The 20,535-nt window shown below is 39.6% G+C and overlaps 1 protein-coding gene across 3 annotated transcripts in view; it reads right to left on the reverse strand.

Annotated features, from left to right (window-relative positions):
• Positions 1 to 20,535, reverse strand: part of Wdr37 (WD repeat domain 37) — a 71,399-nt gene that overhangs the window by 16,706 nt on the left and 34,158 nt on the right. For all 3 annotated transcript variants that reach the window (XM_087896429.1, XM_048460957.3, XM_048460959.3), the window contains 4 exons: positions 19,963 to 20,007; positions 18,236 to 18,312; positions 9,816 to 10,056; positions 8,431 to 8,572 (listed from right to left, as the gene is read on the reverse strand). In XM_087896429.1, coding sequence (XP_087752555.1) covers positions 8,431 to 8,572; positions 9,816 to 10,056; positions 18,236 to 18,312; positions 19,963 to 20,007 — 505 coding nt within the window. The remainder of the gene's footprint in view (positions 1 to 8,430; positions 8,573 to 9,815; positions 10,057 to 18,235; positions 18,313 to 19,962; positions 20,008 to 20,535) is intronic.

Here is a 20,535-nt window from a genome sequence, read left to right on the forward strand (position 1 = left end):
TCCAGTGCAAAGCAGAGAACCAGGCAGTAGATGACTGAAAAAGGAAGTGCCAGCAGTTGCAAGTCTGATCAGGTGATCATCTCACCTGAGATGGACACGTTGTCCACCAGTACTAGCTATGCCAGGACCAAAACATGCCTTCACTTCATTATCATTACCATCTTTTCCTTCAGAAGCTGGAGTTTTCGGCAGCTCCTCTCATCCCTCCTCTGCAGATTCTACACGACACAAAGTGGTTTCAACCTAGACTGGGGCCAGGCATGATGGCCCAAGCCTTTAATCCAGCACTCGGGAGGCAGAAGCAGGTGGGTCTCTGTGAGTTCAAGCCTGGTCTACAGAGAGAGCTCCCAGTCAGGGTTGTTATATAAACTGTCTCAACAAATAAACAATTCTACCTGTACTTGGACATGACTCCTGTCCATTACAGTGAGTCAGAACATTTAGAGTCTGTGGTAAAATATCCATTTATCCACTTAAAAGCACTCATTTCCTTTTGATATTTCTTTTTATCAGTTTCTGAACAGCTATTTCTCTGGGTGGTTGGAGATAATACCTCAAAGCAGCCAAGGCTGGCTTCAACCTCACCATCTTCCTACTGCAGTTTCCTAAGTACTAGGATTATAGCATGAGGACTTTAAAAAGAGCAAAATGTATAAATAAATTTCTTGCTTTTGAAAACTATATTCTGAACAAAAAGCAACTTTAAAATATATCACTTGTACTGACATAGTACCATACTACCTATTTGAACTGTAACAGAGTGAGCTCAAGTGGAAGAACTCTTACAGTTGCTGGCCCAGACATGCTGACCTGTCCATTAAGCCCAAGACACCAGGAGAATGGTATCCACTATATTCCAAGACAGTTGTGTACCCACAGTGCCCACCACATGCTTATACAGCAGCTGTGTGTCTAATATATTGGCCATTTCTATGCTCACAGTCATTATCCATAGTTAATATATTTAAAACAACAGATACATGCGCACGCGCGCGCGCACACACACACACACACACACACACACACACACACACACAAAACACCATTCCACACTTGAGCACAAACCAGTGCAGCTACATGCTATCTCTGTCAACTGACCACTAAGTTTCCCTGCGAGTTTGTGCGACATAATTAAGCTAATAATTAAACTTAGAAAATGGACTGAGAGTGTAGTTGAATTGGAAGAGTGCTTGCTAATAGCATACACAAAGCCCTGGGTTCCATCCTCAGCAACACATAAAGCTGAGCATAGTGGCAAACACACCTATGATCCTAATACTCATGCTCAGGTGGAGACAACAAGAACTTCTGATTTAGGCCAGCCACTAAGGGGATTTAAAAAAAAAATAGAGAAAAACCTACAATAGGAGTTTAATACCATACCACTAGCCTTAGTTATTTTCAGCCTTGATGTATTCATTTATTTATTTTTATTGAAATACATACACAGAATTTCATACATATACAGAATGTTTCTTAATCAAGTCTACCTCCATTCCCTTACCTCTAAATTCTTCCCCTAACCCTCATCACTATTTCTTCCCAATTTCATATGTTTGATTTTAACCCACTGAGTCTACTCAATGCTCCCAGTATGTGCATGGATATAGGGCCTTCTACTGGCACATGAGTAGCCTCTCAAGGTCCAAATTCCTAAAGAAAACTCAGGTGTGGTTTTGAGGCCTTACAGGTAGATTTATTTCTCAATGGTCATTTCTACTTGTGAATACACTTCTGAAATTATATTCCTATCCCGAGAAAGCATTGCTCACTGGTATCTTTGATTTCATGTTACTTTCTCCTCACACAGGAGAGTGTAAACAGCAGTCACCAGTAGTGTAAACCAGATTGTTAAACTAAGCACAAATTGACTACAGTGGTGCTCGCCTGTAATCCCAGCACCTGGGAGGTCAAAGCAAAAAACTAGAAGTTTGGGCTTATCTCAGCCGTACATCGAGTTCAACACTAGCCTGAGCTAAATATGAAGATTTTACCATAGATTTAAGTGTAGTTATTAAGGAAAGAGAGGCTCCATGAAACCTTGTATCAAAAACACAAAATGAAATTAACTTAAATAAGTTAATTAAAATTAAAAAAAAAAAAACAAGCACAGGCCTCCAAAATCTCCATCAGAAGGCAGCTTGACACCAAAAAGCTACCCACTTCTCCCTAGCCTATACCCAAGTGATTCCCACATGACTTTGACAAAGAACAAACTGCAGTCCTAATTAAAATTGACTGTTATCCAGGTAAAAACATCATTTTAAAAGCATAAATAAAACAGCTAATATAATATAAAGCTACTTCCGCCTTGGTGAGTCTATCTAGAATTTAGAACTTAGTAGTAAGTACCTTTCACCAGATACTTGGCAATGAAGGCATATGAAAATGTCATAACTTCAAAATAATCATTACAATTTTAAGAGACATTTTGTTATATGCATTTCAGTTTTCTTAGAAAAAAGTTACCAAATCTTACATTGAGAATAAAGCTACAACTGTGTACAAAGAAAACCAAAAAGAAATAAAAACCTTCCATTCTCAAATATTCATCCATGCTGAGCTAATTTCTGACTGTTTCCAATGCCAAAGTTTATTCACTCTTGTAAACAAATACTGTCAGTGGGTATATAAACTAGTCATTGGCCACCCATGGAGGAAGTTTAATGACCAGTGACTGCCTCAACTGTCAGTTTCTTTTCTTAGTAATTGAAGCAAAACAAAAGGGGGGTCAGAACCTGAGGAAAGGGGGATAGTGGAGAGGAAAGGGAAAAATGTCAAGTTCTTAGACAAGGCAACAGTACCAAGGGGAATTAATCTCAGAGAAGTGGCGCTGGAAACCTTTGGTTATTTATAAGCAATCAAATAGGCATCTATCTACCTCACATGCTCCTCTCAAAGGGCAGAAAGCGGATTTAACCTAACAACTTCATAATAGTAGGAGTTCCTCGCACATGCATGTATCATCCACAGCCATTTAGTTCGAGATCTGTGTGAAGTCCAGCTGAACAGGAGGACGACAGATAAAGAGGGGAAACACTGGTTTAGGAAGTGGATGCCTGGGCTACTAAATTACACTACCAGGTAAAAACCATATCATTATACAGAAGAGTTAGCTAATTAAGAAGAAAGGCACTGAATTTTTAGTGTTCCCTGTTGATAATCATAATAGAAATTTATGGGAAACAATCATTTCAACCTCCAGGAGAAATTCCTATGACAAAATTTTCAAAGTAGCCATCTATTTTTCCAAGGCCAAGGCACACAATTTTGCATTCTTGCTATTAGTTAAAACAATACTACAAGGTGTACCTAAAATTATTCTTCAGACAAACTACCATACACAGAGCTACTAAAGACTGATCCAGTAAGAGATACACCATTACATTCAATAAATACTAATATGGTAGAATCCCTATTATAATGAAGAGATGTCAAAATACAGGGTGAAAATCAAGGCAACACATCAAAGATGAAAAGGGCTTATTAGTGCTTTCTAAAAACGTGATAAAAGCAAAAGTCTTAAGCACAGCTGACATCAAGGCGCTCTGTCAGCATCCAGCAAACATAATGACAGTACAAATTTCAAGGGACCATTTGGTTACAGTTTTTTTTTAATCTTACAGAGAAGCATTGTATCTCAAATCCTAGCTTTCAAAAAGACACCAAAGTCATGTAAAAGTACATGAATAACAGAAAGAGAAAATAAAAGGGGGAGGGGAATCTCAACTCCTTGAGAAATTGTAACACAAAACTGGGCTAATAATTTTGATGCTTATATAACTACACCTTGCCTTAAGAAAACCCAAGATACAGAAATTCAGATTAACTAGAAGTTGTCAACTGTTCACATTAGAGACACTGGTTCTTTAACTAAAGAATTTATGTAGAGCCGGGCGTGGTGGCAAACACCTTTAATCCCGGCACTCAGGGAGGCAGAGGCAGACGGATCTCCATGAGATCCACACCAATATGGTCTACAGAGTTCCAGGACAGCCAGAGCAACAAAGAGAAACTCTGTCTCAAAACAAAACAAAACAAAAAAACAAACAAAGAAAAGAACTATGCTGAGTTCTCATAAATGAAAACTTGAAGTACAATACAACTTTCTTTCCTCCTTTTGGTTTTTTGAGACAGCATTTTTCTCAGTGTAGCCACCCCCCCATCTCAAATGTGAACAGTTGACAATTATTTAGAGATACACCAGTAAAAACATTAAACAAAAAAGCAGAGAATTTGACTTTTTTGTATTGTAGCACTCAGGAAAAGAATAGTGAAGAATCCAGAAAATCATCTTTGCTTCTAAAAGCCCCTTTTCATGTTCTCATTCAGAGGGTGCTAGGTGGAATGCAAGGGATGTGTACGTGATAAAACAGGAAGGTTTAGTCCACTGCAGAAGATCCTGCAGCCTGCAGAGTCTGACCCTGCCAGAGTGATAAAGAGGAGAGCCAGGGCTTATTTTCTTGTGTCACATTCAGAACAGCAAACTAATAACTAAAGAGAACACACGCTGCAGACACTGACTATCCTTCTGCTCTTAATGAGGAATTAAATTGAGTTTGCTTTTAATAAAAGCGTGCCCTTTAGGGATCACAGATGTACATCTATATGCATTTGCTACCTGCTATTTGGTCATATAGGCTCAATTTCTCAGAATCCATGACAAAGGTAAAAGGCAACAGTCACTATGAAGATTCTCAGATAAAAACATATGAAATGTCTCATTTCCTGTTTTTCTAAATGTGAAGTGTTTCTAAAGACTTACTGCTGATGATTATTAGAAATATTTTGTGTTCAATAAAGATATCTACAGCTCCATCTGCTGACCAAGTCCTAAACCTACGTAAGAAAGGCCAGAAACTTTTTAAGCTCAGCCACCTTTTTTTTTTAAAGAATTCTTTTTCTTAAAAAAAAAAAGAATTCTTTTTCTTTTAAATTTTTTTATGTGTATGGGTGTTTTTTCCTACACATGTGTCTGTGTATCACTGTGTGCGCCTGGTGCGTGAGGAGGCCAGAAGAGGGCTTTGGATGCCCCAGAACTAGAATTACAGACTGTTGTGAGCTATGTGGGTGCTAGAAATCAAACTTGGGTCCTCTCTCTAAAAGTAGTCAATGCTCTTGACCACTGAGCTAACTACACAAAATTCTGAAGCAGAAGAATCCAGCTGACTCCTGCCAATTCAGAAAGGTCTGTGAAAATTAAAATTTATCCTTTTTGACAGAGCAAGGAAATTAGTATCAAAGAAAAACATTTCAATGCTTTTTAGATATAAACATCAATGCAATATGACTAGTTCATGACTAATCAATTAAGAAAATAGAAAATGTAAATAATCTGGGCAAGAATAAGCCTGACTCGTATATTTTACTCTCATTAAAACTTTTACTTACCCTGTGGTTAAAGGCAATCTAACAACTATCTTACATCTTAGAAAAGCTGGGTAGGAGAGAGAGTTCATGTGAATTAGATGCTTTAACTGTAAGCCTACTCTTGGTACCTATTTTAAAAACCAAAAGCAGTCAGCAAAAGCTGGCAGATCTTTGAATTTGAATCCAGTCTGGTCTACACAGTAAGTTCAGAGACAGTCAGAAATATATTGAGAGACACTCTCTCAAACATGGGGGGGGCAACTTTTTAAATATTCCTTGGCCTATATTAAAAATAAGAGCTCCAGTGGGCATAGTGATGAACACCTTTCATCCCAGCACTTGGGAGGCAGAGTCAGGCGAATCTCTTGAGTTTGAGGCCAGCCTGGTCTACCAAGCGAGTTCCAAGATGGCCAAGGATACACAGAAAAACCCTACCGAATAAAACAAAAAGGAGGGGGGACTCCTTAGGCCAAATGTGTAGCACATGCCTTTAAGCTCAGCACTTGGGAGAACCACAGCTATATAGCAAGACCTTACTACCCAAAAGAGGGTACACAGGGGGTGTGGGGGGTCACAACTAGCCATGTTCATCATATTTCTAAAACAACTGTTGTTTTATGTAATAGCCAACTGCAAAAAAAATGTATCCCTAATTATATATTTCAAACATTAGCATTCACTACACTTTACAGCTAAAGGGATACAAATTAGCAACACCCTATCATTGAAATATCCTTAAAAGCTGTAACATGCACCTCCATCAGCAAATACATTCTCTCAAAGCATGAAACATAAATAAAAAATTTTCAAATAACCAGAGTGCCAATTTTAAGTCTTAAAATGCCACCACAAGGCAAGCTGGAGACCAGGAGAAGCTATACTTGATCACTCCCTGAGAAATTAACTTCACTGAAACGAGGCAGACACCTGGCTTGCTCATAGAATAGCATCTCTGGATTAGAGATGATGCCTGATCAATCTGGGAACTTCACATCCAACCTGTGAATCAGAACTACACATGGCCAGGTACATGAAGGACTTATAAAACCCTGGCAACGTGTACCTTTATTCAGACACAATGCTCCAGTCTTCATCAGTTCCCCCACTAAATCCATTCTATCCTTGCAAACATGGTAAGGACAAGCAGCTGGTCTGCCTATGACCGCATTTACTCTAACTTATCATAAGTATAGCTGCTAGCTCTCGAAAACAAAACTTTCTTCTTGACCCAACTCAAATCTGATATTTTGCTTGCTCCAATATAGGTTAGCAGAACCAACTGGGGGAGATGCCAGTGCTATTTTCCAGCCTAGCACATCATCCTATTGTAGAAAAATGGTAGCAATGTCTAGAGACTAGAGGACAACTGGAAGGTTCAGTGTGCCAAGAGTCAAAATTAAAATGATAATAAAGGACAATGACTACCAAAATTACAAGCATAGCCAGAAATCTGCTTATTCTCAAAAGGGCTAGCTAGAAGATGAAAATAGCAGAATTAGAAACCACACCCTTTTGCAACATTCTTGTAATGATGAAAGGCTGCTAGGGAAGAAGAAAATCACGTATCTCAAAGTGTCACTTTAGTAACTCCAAACTAGAAAACATACCTTCCCAGGAAGAGACATGACAGACACTACCTTAATCTGTGTCATGAGAAACTAGATACACAATCTCCTTGTTTATTGAAAAGACCAAAAAGTATGTTTATGGAAGAACTCTGTTAAGATAGTCTCATACTAAACTTTTTGATAGAAATTCAAGCAGAAAGGGACACATACTAGACTCATATTCCGTGTGTGTGTGTGTATACACAGACAGAAAAAAACCTACTCCTAGTGTATGCCCTGCAAATATACATAATAACAAAACCTTTAAAAAAATATAGCATAAGCCAGGCAGTGGTGGCACTTGCCTTTAATCCCAGCACTCAGGAGGCAGAGGCAGTTGAATCTCTGTGAATTCGAGGCCGGCCTAGTCCACAAGAACTAGTTTCAGGACTGGCTTCATAGCTAGAGAGAAGTCCAGTCTCTACAAAACAAAACACAGGTGTATCCATATATTAAGAAGTCACAAAACTAAAAAAAGAGCCATGAGAGGGCTGGGAAGTAGATCATAGAGGAGGTAGAAAAGAGAGAGACTAGTGGAAAGTGTATAAAAGGAAAGCAGAAGAATGTGGTGGTTTGAATAGGTATGGCCCCCATAAATGCATGTGTTTGAATGCCTGACCTATAGGGAGTGGCACTATTAGGAGGTGTGACCTTGTCAGAGTAGGTGAGGCCTTGTTGGAGGAAGTGTGCCACTCTGGAGGTGGGCTTTGATGTCTCATATATGCTTAAGCCATTCCAAGTGTAACAAGTCTCTACTGCTATCTTCAGGTACAGATGTTGAACTCTCAGCTCCTTCTCCAGGACCATGTCTGCCTACATGACATCTTGCTTCCTACTATGATAATAATAATGGACTAAACCTCTGAACTGTAAGCCAGTCCCAACTAAATGCTTTACTTTGTAAGAGTTGCCGTGGTCATGATGTGTCTTCACAGCAATAGAAACCCTAAGACAGAGGGCAAACTGGGAGAAGAAAGGGAACCAGATAAGGAAAAAGGAAGAGTTGAGAACAGAGTATAATGGATATGATGATGCCATTATTAAACCCAATACTTGGTTTGCTAATCTAAATTAGTCTAATTTGTTAATCAATTAATCTTAAAAAGACATATTATAATAATTTGTGAGTAGTTGCGGACAGTAGATCAGGTCTCTTGATGGATAATAGGATTATGCTCACTCCTCATGCCAGGAGTGCTTCTCAATTCTCCCTTTACTAAGCTACTCATTCCCAGTCCCTGACAGACTCTATCCCATTCAATTTCTTGAGCCCATCAGAGCCTTCTTAATATTCTATATCTTTTGAAAGACATACCAAAATGTTTAGAGAAAGAGTCATCATTGTGAAAAAGAGTTAAGTGTCAAACAGTAGAAATTAAGATTAGACTTAAGCTTCAATGATAACCTACAAAACCTTTTCCATAGATAACATCTCTAAACAACTGCAACTCACTCCGTGTGTCCTTGGAAAACATTCACGGAGTGGATGGAAGGGTCCCTGAAATCCCAAAGACGGAAAGTTGTGTCACGGGAAGAGGTCACCACGAGCCGCTGGGTGGGGTGAGTGCAACAGTGTGTTAACTCCTGGTCATGCCCTACAACCAAATACAACAAAAATACAAGGTCATCCACCTGCAGACACATAATTAAAATGAAGCTTTTTAAAAAACACAAGAACCAAAAGTATCCATCATCTTTACAGACACCACTAATAGCTGAGGTGAAAAGTAAACCTTAAGGGATTACTTAGTAGTATGAAAGGAAGGTTATCCCCTCAGACACATGAAGTCATTTCAGCTATCCACATATTAAAAAAAAAAAGAAGAAAAGAAAAAAAAGAATAGGGAACTAGATACACCATCTAGATACACCATAACTCAATTTCTGGTCTTAACAGTTAGAGGGTCAGACAAATCACTTTAACAGGCTGAACACAAGAATAATTTCTAATGGTATTGTTTGTGGGCCCTTAGTACAACATCCTGTCTTGAATTTAGACAGAGCCTATAAAAATATCTTTCTATAAATGGGGTATACAACAGACCAAAGAGAATTCCACATGTGTAATTATGGTCTCTAAATCAATCATTTTTGTGTTAGTCGAAGAAAGGCTGCCCTTAATGGCCTGGCCTAAACAGCTGGAACCATTCAAAGGGCCAAGGTCCTCCCAGAAGCTAGAGAATCCAGGGCAACAGAGGCATGCTTCTGCTGGCTTGGAAGTCAGCAACCTGCTGTGTGGGAAGGAACCTTTTGGTGGGAGCCCTGGATGCTCAGAACAGACCCTAACTGACCCCTACTAAGAACGTACAGCCCCAGTCACATAGCTACAAGAAACTGGATGAATTTTTACAGCAACCAGTGAGCACAGAAGAAGATTACAAATTCCAGAGGTCCTGCCCAAGCCACACCTTCACTTCAACCAAGCAGACCCTCACAGCTGAGGAGCAGCTACCCTGGACATAGAAAAGCTGACAAGGAAACTATCAAGGTAACAGATTCCTGTTACCTTGTTATTTAAGTGTGTTTTTTAAGAAAAGAAAGAAAGAAAGAAAGAAAGAAAGAAAGAAAGAAAGAAAGAAAGAAAGAAAGAAGAAAGAAATTGGCCAAGAGAAACAGAAAACCAATACAGCAACCATATTTCAAATATTAAAATACTATATGCTACAATTAATCTCCTGAAGATAAAATAAATTTAGCTACAAAGAGTTCTATTAATCAGAAAGGATCTCCAAAAATGGCAACCAAATAGCCAATAGCACTAAACATAATCCTGGCCTGTAAGCTCAGACATAAAAACAGCCCAGCTAGGAAGAGTTTCAGATGTTCACGGCAAGATACCTGTGAGAGAATGAACAAGTTCAGATGTCTCCACATCATACAGGTTGGCAGTTCTGTCCCATGAGGCTGTCACCACTTGCTTCCCACCAACCAGCCAGTCAGCAGCAATAACCACACCCTGATGGCTTTTGAGAGATGTCAGCGGGACACGGACAGTAGGGCAGTCACTGGACACATCTCCATCAATGTCAGGCTCATCTTTATCAGAACACTCTATTTCATCTTCACCAGAAATTTGTTGCTAAGGTAAAAATCAGAAAAGAAAGACTTTGTAGGACTCTTGAGATTTTTTTTCTGACATGACTACACCTTTATCTTTCTAGATTTAGTACCATTAGAGCCAATGTAAATACAGTATCTCATATGTAACTGGTGCTCAAGGAATGCTTTCTCAATGTTAAAGCTTGGCTATAAAAGGAATGCCAATATCCTGGAAAATAGTAAAGCTACTATGGCATCGAAAGAACTAAAAGTCATTTTCACTAATCAATAAAATAGAAAATAAAGCAAATTTCAACATTTTCATTTTACCACTTATTAGAAATACAATATGAAATTAAATGAATACATTAAAGTCATTAACATGTCACAATACAAAAAGCATTTTAATTCTTAGGAGCCTGTTTAAAATACTTTTACAACTTCTAAACTATAATATTTTAGAATTCTATTGTTCTAGCACTTGAATTTCCTGTATCAGTGAAATCTTTTATTAAAAGCTAGATAACATAAAACTGTATTGTAAGTCTATACATCAGCTCTTCAAGAAAATATTTATTCATTCAATAAATACTGATAAACGGTGTTGTTTATACAGCAGAGAAGGAAACAGGGGACATCTCTCATACGTAAAATGATGCTTACTCTAAATGATAAAAATGTCAGCATAAACACAACTGCAAAAGTTCCTGTCCTTAGAGGAAAGACTACACGCACTCACAAAACCCACATATGGACTAGTGTAAGAATGAATGTCATGTGTATGCACATACTAGTATGAGAACATGACACATGAACAATATACAAAAGGAAGTATGCCATCTGTGTCATCTGCATTCACATGGTATGGAATGCACGGCATACACAATCAGGTGGCAGTGAGTGCTGTGAAGAGTAAGAAAGGGAATAGAAGAAAGAGAGATGAAGGGTTGCTGTCTTACAAAGAATTACACACAGAGGAAAGACTGACAACAACTGGATTCTATTATGGAGAACAAAGAAGAGTGTGCAGATACTAAAGGAAACAACATTCCAGGCAGAAGAAGGAACAGGTATAAAATCCTCTTTCCCTGCTAGGTAACTGAGCTTGCAATGTGTGGAGAGACACTGAGATGCGGTGGGGGAGGCAGTGTAGCAAATGATGTCATGGAAAACCTGGTAGGCTATGGAAAGGACTCTGTGCTCTATTCTGCAAGTGGTAGAAATCTTCACTTCTAAGCAGAGACATGGTACCACCTAAATTAACTGCTAAATACAGGAAAATGAAAGGAGGCTGAAATGCACTAGACTGTACCACCCACAAACTCATATGCTGAAGTCCCAACCCTAATACCTCAGAATGTGAACCTAGTGGAAAAGGGCCCTTAAGAGGCAATTAAATTCAAACCAGGCTGGGTATAGGACCTCGTCTACTATGACTTACATACTGCAATACAAAATTACAACAGAGACACATACAAGGAAAGATCATGCAAGGACACAGTAAAAAGGTGATCTTCTGCTAGCCAAGGACAGAGGCCTTAGAATAAATTAATCCTTCTGCTACCTTGTTCTTAGACTTCTTCTAGTCTACAGTCTATGATAACATAAATTCAATGTTGAAGCCACCAGTTCCAGGAAGCACCAGGGAAAAAATAACTACAGGAAGGAGAAATCTAGATGTGGGTGGTAGTAACAAAGATGAAAAGAAAGGCTGAATAATATACCCTTTCAGGAAAGTTTCAGAATTTGTCAATAGATATCCACATAGATTACAAACACATGCGTGTGCATGCACACAATTTGAAGACACTTTAAAAGCATATGACCCAAACTAAGTGAATGGCAACAGCACAGAGATGAATAATAAGATAAAAGTAGGTTAGAAGGGGCTGGAGAGATGGCTCAGAGGTTAAGAGCACTGGCTGCTCTTCCAGAGGTCCTGAGTTCAATTCCCAGCGACCACATGGTGGTTCACAACCATCTGAGATCTGGTGCCCTCTTCTGGTGGGCAGGCATACATGCAGACAGAACATTGTGTACATAATAAATAATAATAATAAAAAAAGGCGAGGAGGGGAAGAAAGAAGAGGGGAGGGGAAGAGAGAGAAAGGAAGGAAGGAGAGGGAGGGAGGATGAAAAGGTAGCAGAGAAGAAAACAATGATTATATTTAAAAAAAAAAGTAGGTTAGAAGGAATGTTCAGAACTCAAAAGCAAATATAGGACATCCAAGAGAGATACAAAGTAATTAGATGACAACCAAAGTCTAGATTTAAGAGGAAAGTCAGTATGCAAATTGAGACCCACAGTAATAGCTGGCCCTTTAAGCCATAGATACTGAGTGACACCAACAAGGACTAGTATAGGAGAACAACAGATGAAAAGCAGGCTCACGCTTACACCAGCGAGTAGAGCAGAGAGCCACCAACAAGGCTGAAGGGAGGGAAGAAACAAAAGGGAAGGGTATCTGTTAGAATCAAAAAGTAGCCTTGGAGTCTGCTGGATGAGCAAGCATGAAGGCAAAGACTGAGGAACAGCAGAGTCATGGGGACACTAAGCTAGACACAGAGTGTGACTCAAGAGGGAAAAGAGTAAATTCACACGACACTTCTGAAGATGCTGGTGTGGGAAGGAAAACCAGTGAGGTGGTAGCTCTGGACGGCTCTGGGACAAATGTGTGCTGAGGTAAGAACCACTCTAAGGACGGAAGGAAGCACTGCAGAAACATCAGGAAGAGAGGAAGTAGAATTAACTCTAATGATGACAACAAGGAATCATCAGACTATGCTAAAATCTGGTTAAGAGTACAGGATGCATAGTACACAGGGTAGTGTAACTCTTCAATGAAGCCACATGCGCTTAACATGTGAAGGAACGGAAGTCTGGGGAAGGTAGGTGCAGCCTGGGAAAGAAATGTGCTAACTAGAAAAGCATACTTGTTTTCAGTATGGGCTGAAGTGCAGGAGTATAAAAACTAAGCCCAGAAAGATTTGAAAAGGGAAACCAGAACAGACCTTGTAGTCTAGGAATCTAATAGCTCATGCCTATAATCCCTGCACTGTGGAGGCTGAGACAGGGATATCATAAAAGGAAGGGCAGCCAGAGCTACACACTGAGGAACTGCTTCAAAAGCGAACAACAGGAGAAGGGTAGGGGAAGCCCAGCAAAGAAAGGAATTCATTTCAAAGGCAAAGGGGTAGTTATCTGGATATCAAGATATCCATTATTCTACAAAGATGACCCCTGATGAACTATGGAAAAGGAGCTATGGTGGGCTACTAAAAGGAGCTATCTGAGCTACTAGATCAGATTCAACTGGTTAAAAAAGTTGAGAGCCTGGAAATCTGTGGAAAAGCAAAGGCCGGTAAAACCCCTTCCCTTCTGCATGAGATGAGAGCTTTGTTCCCAGGCCACGCTATTCAAGAGAAGAATGAGTCCTGGCAGATAAACATACCAAGACAGGAAGAGCTGCTACAATGACAGGAAATGCCTGACAGGAATACTGCAGCACTGCTGTAGCTCTGAGCTCAGTGTCTAAATGCCTCCTGTCTCTGCTGTTACTCATAAAACTGTCCAGAAGGTCCTGGCTCCTTGTCATGGGGCTTCTTAGCTCCCATGCCTGTACCCAAGGAGTCTGGTGGGCCTGTATCTATGCTGCTGCACAGTTCTGGATCCTCTGTGGACAAGGATCTCCTGACTAGGTGATGAACATAGCTCCAGCAAAGACTATGGAATGTGACCGTTAACACAGTCTTGTCTGTTTGTATTTCCTAATGGTGATCCATGGAGAAACTCAGTGGATATCTCTCTTTTATGCTACACAACGGTTTTCCTGGGCAGTGATGGCACATGCCTTTAATCCCAGCACTCAGGGAGGCAGAGGCAGGTGGATCTCTCTGAGTTCGAGGCCAGTCTGGTCTACAGAGTGAGTTCCAGGACAGGCAGATACACAGAGAAACAGTGTCTCGAAAAACCAAAAAAAAAAAAAAAAAAAAAATTTCCCAAATACTTTCCCAGGGTGATGTGGGATTTCCCTCTGTACGCTGTGATTACCATTAATGAATAAATAAACTGCTTTGGAGCTATAGCAGGGCAGAACTTAGGTAGGCGGGGAAGATGGAACTGAATGCTGGGGAAAAAAAAGGGTGGAGTTAGGGAGAAGCCATGGAGCCACTGCCAGAGTCAGACATGCCAAAACTTTAGTCGGTAAGCCACAGCCACGAGGCAATACACAGATTAATAGAAATGGGTTAAATTAATATGTAAGAGTTAGCCAATAAGAAGCTAGAGCTAAAGGGCCAAGCAGTGATTTAAATAATATGGTTTCTGTGTGATTATTTCAGGTCTAAGCTGGCCAGGTGGCCAGGAACCAACAAGCGACCTCCCTCCAATACCAGGGACACAGAAAAGACTGAACAACAGATTCCTTAAGATTTCATGGAGTAATGAAAATAGATCCATATCTATCACCATGCACAAAACTCAAGTTCAAATAGATTAAAGACCTCAATATAAATCCGACCACACTGAACCTAATAGAAGAGAAAGTGGGCAGTAGCCTGCAACGCATGAGCACAGGAGACCACTTCCTACATATAACCCCAGTAGCACAGACAATAAGAACAACAATGAATAAATGGGACCTCCTGAAACTGAGAAGCTTCTGTAAAGCAAAGGACACAGTCATTAAGACAAAAAGGCAACCTACTGAATGGGAGAAGATCTTCATCAACCCCACATCAGACAAAGGTCTGATCTCCAAAATATATAAAGAACTCAAGAAACTAAACATTAAAATTCTAAATAACCCAATTAAAAAATGGGGTACTGAACTGAACAGAGAATTCTCAACAGAATTTCAAATGGCCAAAAGATACTTAAGGTCATGTTCAACTTCCTTAGCAATCAGGGAATGCAAATCAAAACAACTCTGAGATATCATCTTACACCCGTCAGAATGGCTAAACACCAATGATAGCTTATGCTGGAAAGGATGTGGAGTAAGGGGAACACTCATCCATTGCTGATGGGAATGCAAACTTGTGCAACCACTTTGGAAATCAGTGTGGTGGTTTCTCAGAAAATTGGGAGTCAACCTACCTCAGGATCCAGCAATACCACTCTTGGGAATATACCCAAAAGATGCCCAATCATACTACAAAAGTATTTGTTCAACTATGTTCATAGCAGCATTATTTGTAATAGCCAGAACCTGGAAACAATCTAGATGCCCCTCAACTGAAGAATGGATAAAGAAAGTGTAGAATATATACGCATTAGAGTACTACTTAGCAGTAAAAAACAATGACATCTTGAATTTGCATGCAAATGGATGAAGTAGAAAACAGTATCCTGAGTGAGATAAACCAGATCCAAAGATATGAACATGGTAATATACTCGCTCGTTAGTGGATTTTAGCCATAAACCAAGGACATTGAGCCTATAATTCATGATCCCAGAGAAGCTAAGTAATAAGGTGAACCCAAAGAAAAACATATATAGATCCTCCTAGAAATTGGAAGCAGACAAGATCGCCAGGCAAAAATTGGAAGCATGGGGGTGGGGGGTAGAGGTACAGGAAAAGGGAGAAGGGGAGAGAGAGGGGAGAAGGGGAGGGTTGGAGAGAGTTTGGGAGAGTGGGATGGTTGAGATGGAGGAAGGACGGATATGGGAGCAGGGAAGGAGATATCTTAATTGAAGGAGCCATTTTGGGGTTGGCAAGAGGCTTGGCTCTGGTGAGATTCCCAGGAGTCCATGGGGATGACTCCAGCTAGGACCCTGGGCAGTGGAGAAGAGGGTGCCTGAACTGGCCTTGTCCCATAGTCAGACTGATGACTATCTTGAATATCACCATAGAACCTTCATCCAGTGATGGATGGAGACAGAGACAGAGACCCACACCGGAGTACTGGACTGAGCTCCCATAGTCCAGTTGAAGAACAGAAGGAGGGAGAATATGAGCAAGAAAGTCAGGAACATGAGGGGTTTACCCACTGAGACAGTGTGCCTGAGGTAATGGGAGCTCACCAACTCCAGCTGAACTGGGAATGAACAAGCATGGGATCAAACTGGTCCCTCTGAATGTAGTTGACAGTTGGGGCAGACTGAGGGGCTAATGACAATGGCACTGGGATTTGTCTCTACTGCATGTACTGGCTTTTTGGGATCCTCTTCTCTTTGCATGCATACTTGCTCAGCCTGGATGTAGTGGGGAGGGCCTTGGACTTCCCAAAGGGCAGGGTGCCTTGCCCTCTCTTAGGACTGGAGGCGGGGTAGGGGAGAGGGTGTGCGGAAGAGTGGGAAGGAAGTGGGAGGAGGGGAGGAAGTGGGAATTTTGATTGGTAATATTTTTAAAGTAATAAAAACAAACAAACAAACAAAAGATTTCATGGAGTAGCCAGGAACAGAGCAGGAAGACAAAGAGTGTGTCACAGAGAATTCCAAACTTCATGATAGGTGTGTTAACTAACCAGACTCCTGGTCTACAACAGGGAGCACAATAGACTTTTGCTTTATTAAAAAAAAAAAAAAAGTAAGAAATGAACACCCAGATATAGGATGGAGCGACCTCCTTAAACAAGCAACACAGAGGAAAGGATCTGAGTGTCAAGATCATGTATATAATTTGGGCCATGTGTAATGTTAAACATGTGTTCCATTGGAGAGACCATAGAAAAAAGGCTCAAAAAAGGCTCCAAAACCTTGTGTTTTAGAAGGTGAAATGACTAGTTAATTCTGGAGAGCAGAAGTCCATTATGAAGGTACCAACCAGTTCACTTTCTGATAGAAGGGTTTTTCCCACCTGGTGAACAGCTGCCTTTCATGTAATGGAGAGAACAGAAAGCAGTCCCTCTGGTGTCTTAAGGACAATAATATTATCAGATCAGGGTCCTACCCTATGGTCTCATTAAACTTGGACTGCTTTTTAAAAGGTATTAATTTCAATGAAAGCCACATTAGCATACAAATATGGGGATGACATAAATTGCAATCCACAACATTCTAAGCTGGATCTCCAAATTACAACACCTTTTTACACTGGAAAATACATTCATTCTATCCCTAGACATTAACTCATTTCAACATTAACTCTCAATCTAAAGTACAGTTTTAACAAAACGGGGAGCTTTAAATTGGGAGCTCTGGGGCTGGAGAGATGGCTCAGTGTTTAAGAGCATGTACTGCTCTTCTAGATAATCTGAGTTCAATTCCCAACACCAATAGATGAGAGAGAGAGAGAGAGAGAGAGAGAGAGAGAGAGAGAGAGAGAGAGAGAGATAATATTACAAAAAAATTGGGAGGTCTACATGAGAATCAAGGTATAATTTATCCCCAGGCAAAATTCCTAACTAGCTATAGACCACAGAAAACAAACAAGCTATATTTATTCAAAACACAACACTGCAGAAGTACAGGACAACTAACTAATTCTACTCCAAAAGGGAGCAAAAGAAAAGGGGGGAAGAAAAACAGGTTTCAAACAAACCCCAAATCTAGTCAAGCAGATTCCATTAGATCTTAAGTCAAAAATGATCCTCTTAGGCTCCATTCTTTCACTTTAGAACCACTAAGGAAGCTTCCTCACCATGACAGCTAGCTGGGCAGCCCCATCCCTGCTACAGCACTGGGCTGTGGCACTCTGTCCCCCAATCCCCATTTCCCCAAACCAAAGAGAGGCCATGCTCTAGTAAAGCTGAGGGAAAATGCAAATTCAAGGCCAGCTTGGGTTGGGTTACAATTAAATCATGTCTGTTAAAAAGAAAAAAGAGGGATAGAAAAGTAGAAATGAAGCAGAGAGCTAGGGAGGATGAAAACCAAGAAGCCTGCCCTTTGATATGAGGAGAAGCCAACATCAGGCCTATGGCAATTTCCAAATCACTTTCAGATCCTTGATCTCCTGTCCAAAGAAAGACACATATTTATAGCCAGGCAGTTCCATTCCCGGTGCTTACGAGAACCCTAGCGCTCTGACAGTCTTCCTCCATGTCACCTACGCTCTGTTCCTTACCCATAGCAGTACAACTCTTCTCTGCTCCCAGTGTCTGCTGAGGTGGCTGATTAAATTCATAGTTCATGTCTACACCAATCATTTAAATGTAGGTCAGTTACGGCACATCCAACCACACCAGACACTATCAGCTTACTCTAAAATTTGCAAACATCCAGAGTCCTGCATAGGCAGACCAACAGTGAACTGTCAGAGCAACTAAACATGCTTACGCTAGTGTCGGCAACAGGCTGAGGTGTTGGAAGCTGTACCACGTATCTCCAAATATGAGCAGTCTGATCTCCAGAAGCTGAAGAGACAAATGGTCAAAGCATGAATAAAATGTGCTCTTTCCTACACTGTGGCCAAACATCAATCATGCTTTTCTAACTTAGTGATCATTTAGTAAAATAAATATACTTTATTTAAATAATAATTTCAGATTGTACAAGGCTATACAATAGAACAATATACAAAATTAGGGTTACAATTACTAAAGATAATATTTCCTCTTTTACCTTAGAGAAACTTTGATTTCTCTATATTTAGAGCAATATTTAAAAAATATATTTTCTTAAATTCTCTATATTTAAGAAAAATAATTATAAAGAGTTTATTTTTAATCTATGTAATAAATATTCTATTGCATTACACTTGTGACTATAAGAGCCTGAGATGTTTCGGGAAAGGGAATGATACTTGCATCCATTCATCATTAATAAGACTTTAAAATGTTTTACTTATCGTATTACTATTAGCATTACTTATTTGTGTTGTTTTCATATTCCTCTTCTTTCTAGCAGAAGTTTGTAAGAAAATGCTCTCATCAGGAGTGGAAGACAAAGAACAGCCACCCAGGGCACTGCAGGCCCTCTTAGACTCCTGAGTGGTATTCTCAGCCCTCACCTAAGTGGTCTGCTTTCCATCTGTCTTCACTGCTGCAAAACTTACTTAAAGAAGTTACCATGAGCTGATAGTGCATTTGTTATGGCCGAAATCAACTGATTGTCCTGACTTGCCAGTTTCTCTTCAAATAAACACTATATAAAAATTGCAGTCTAATTTTTTTCTCCTTTATCTGTCTCAAAGTTGGTATTACTTTTTTAGATGTCACTTGGTTTCATTTTTCCTTTCTAAGCCTTTGGTTTATATCTAGACATATCCAACTAGTACACTCCTACTGTCTTTCTTCTCTACCAATCAAACAATAAACCTTCAGTGTCTTCCCCACCTCAGATATGTAGTAAGGTAAATATTGGCTATAATCATCAAAGACTGGGAAATGACTTAGAGTAAGCTTCCCATCATATGTGAAAAGTCTTGACCAAAAAGAGTAATCGCTGCACACTGCACATTAAAAGTACTCGCACCTGCACAGAGCACCCTGTCATTTCAACATGCATACTCTATCCTGGGTCAACAGAATCTGGGCCATGGGGAAAATGCAGACATTTCCCTATTTTTGTAAATAGTCATGTCTCGTCACCTCCTACAGAGACACTTTCATGCTATAAAAGCAGGACAAAGCAGGGACAGATGTCATATAATCTCTCAAAGACAATATACTTACTAACTGGTCTTTTTCAGAAGCATGACAACCTCTGGCCCACCAAAGCTAACACATATTCTCCAAGATTATAGCCTGTACCCCAAAACATATGACTCCACAGCTGCCTGACAATTTCGTAGAAATAATCGTCAGCTCAAAAGGCTACCTTCTGAAAGCAGTAAATGAAGCTATGATTTTAAAGCCAGTCTAAAATATGACGTACACAAGCTACTGCAGCTTAGATAAATTACCTAGAACGGAAAGGAAATAGTTCACAAAATGTCTACTAAAGATTGTCTAACTTTCATAAATGCTATGGATAATTCTGATAGTACTAACAAAAGAATACAAAATTTACAGCTGTTGTAAGATTATTAATAATTTCATTCAAGAAAGGAAAAACAAACATACCAGTAAGAGCCAACTGCTCTGAGGGATGAAATTTTATAGAATTTACTGCAAAACAAATTATTACAAAACAGATTAAAGATAACAAACCATGTCATCAATATTTATTAGCTATTGTATTACAAAGTTAGTTATAAATTTTAAAAAACTATGACAATTTGAGAATTCTGCCAAACTTCAAAAAAATTATCCATTAAGACAATTTTGTTAGCTATTTCTTTAAAATTATGTTTTACTAAGAAGCTACATAAAAAAGAGAGAATTCTATTTATTTTCAATACTGAAATACAAATACTATAAAAGAGCTGGTGAAAACTGCTATTATCTTAAGTAATAAATCTAAGTTATAATGCTAAAAATAAGTAAATTTATTTTAAAAATAAACCAAGGGTAAGTGGGCTGGAGAGATGGCTTAGTGAATTCTTACTATTCTTACAGAAAATTCTGGTTCAGCTTCCAGCATCTACATGGCTGCTTACAACCTGTAGAAACACTAGTTCCAATAGATCCAATACCCTCTTCTGACCTCTCAGCACCAGGCACACATATGGTGCATATAAATTTTCAGGCAAAAAT

Source organism: Myodes glareolus, chromosome 14, assembly GCF_982192425.1.
Source record: "Myodes glareolus chromosome 14, mMyoGla1.1, whole genome shotgun sequence".
NCBI classification, from domain to species: Eukaryota; Metazoa; Chordata; class Mammalia; order Rodentia; family Cricetidae; genus Myodes; species Myodes glareolus.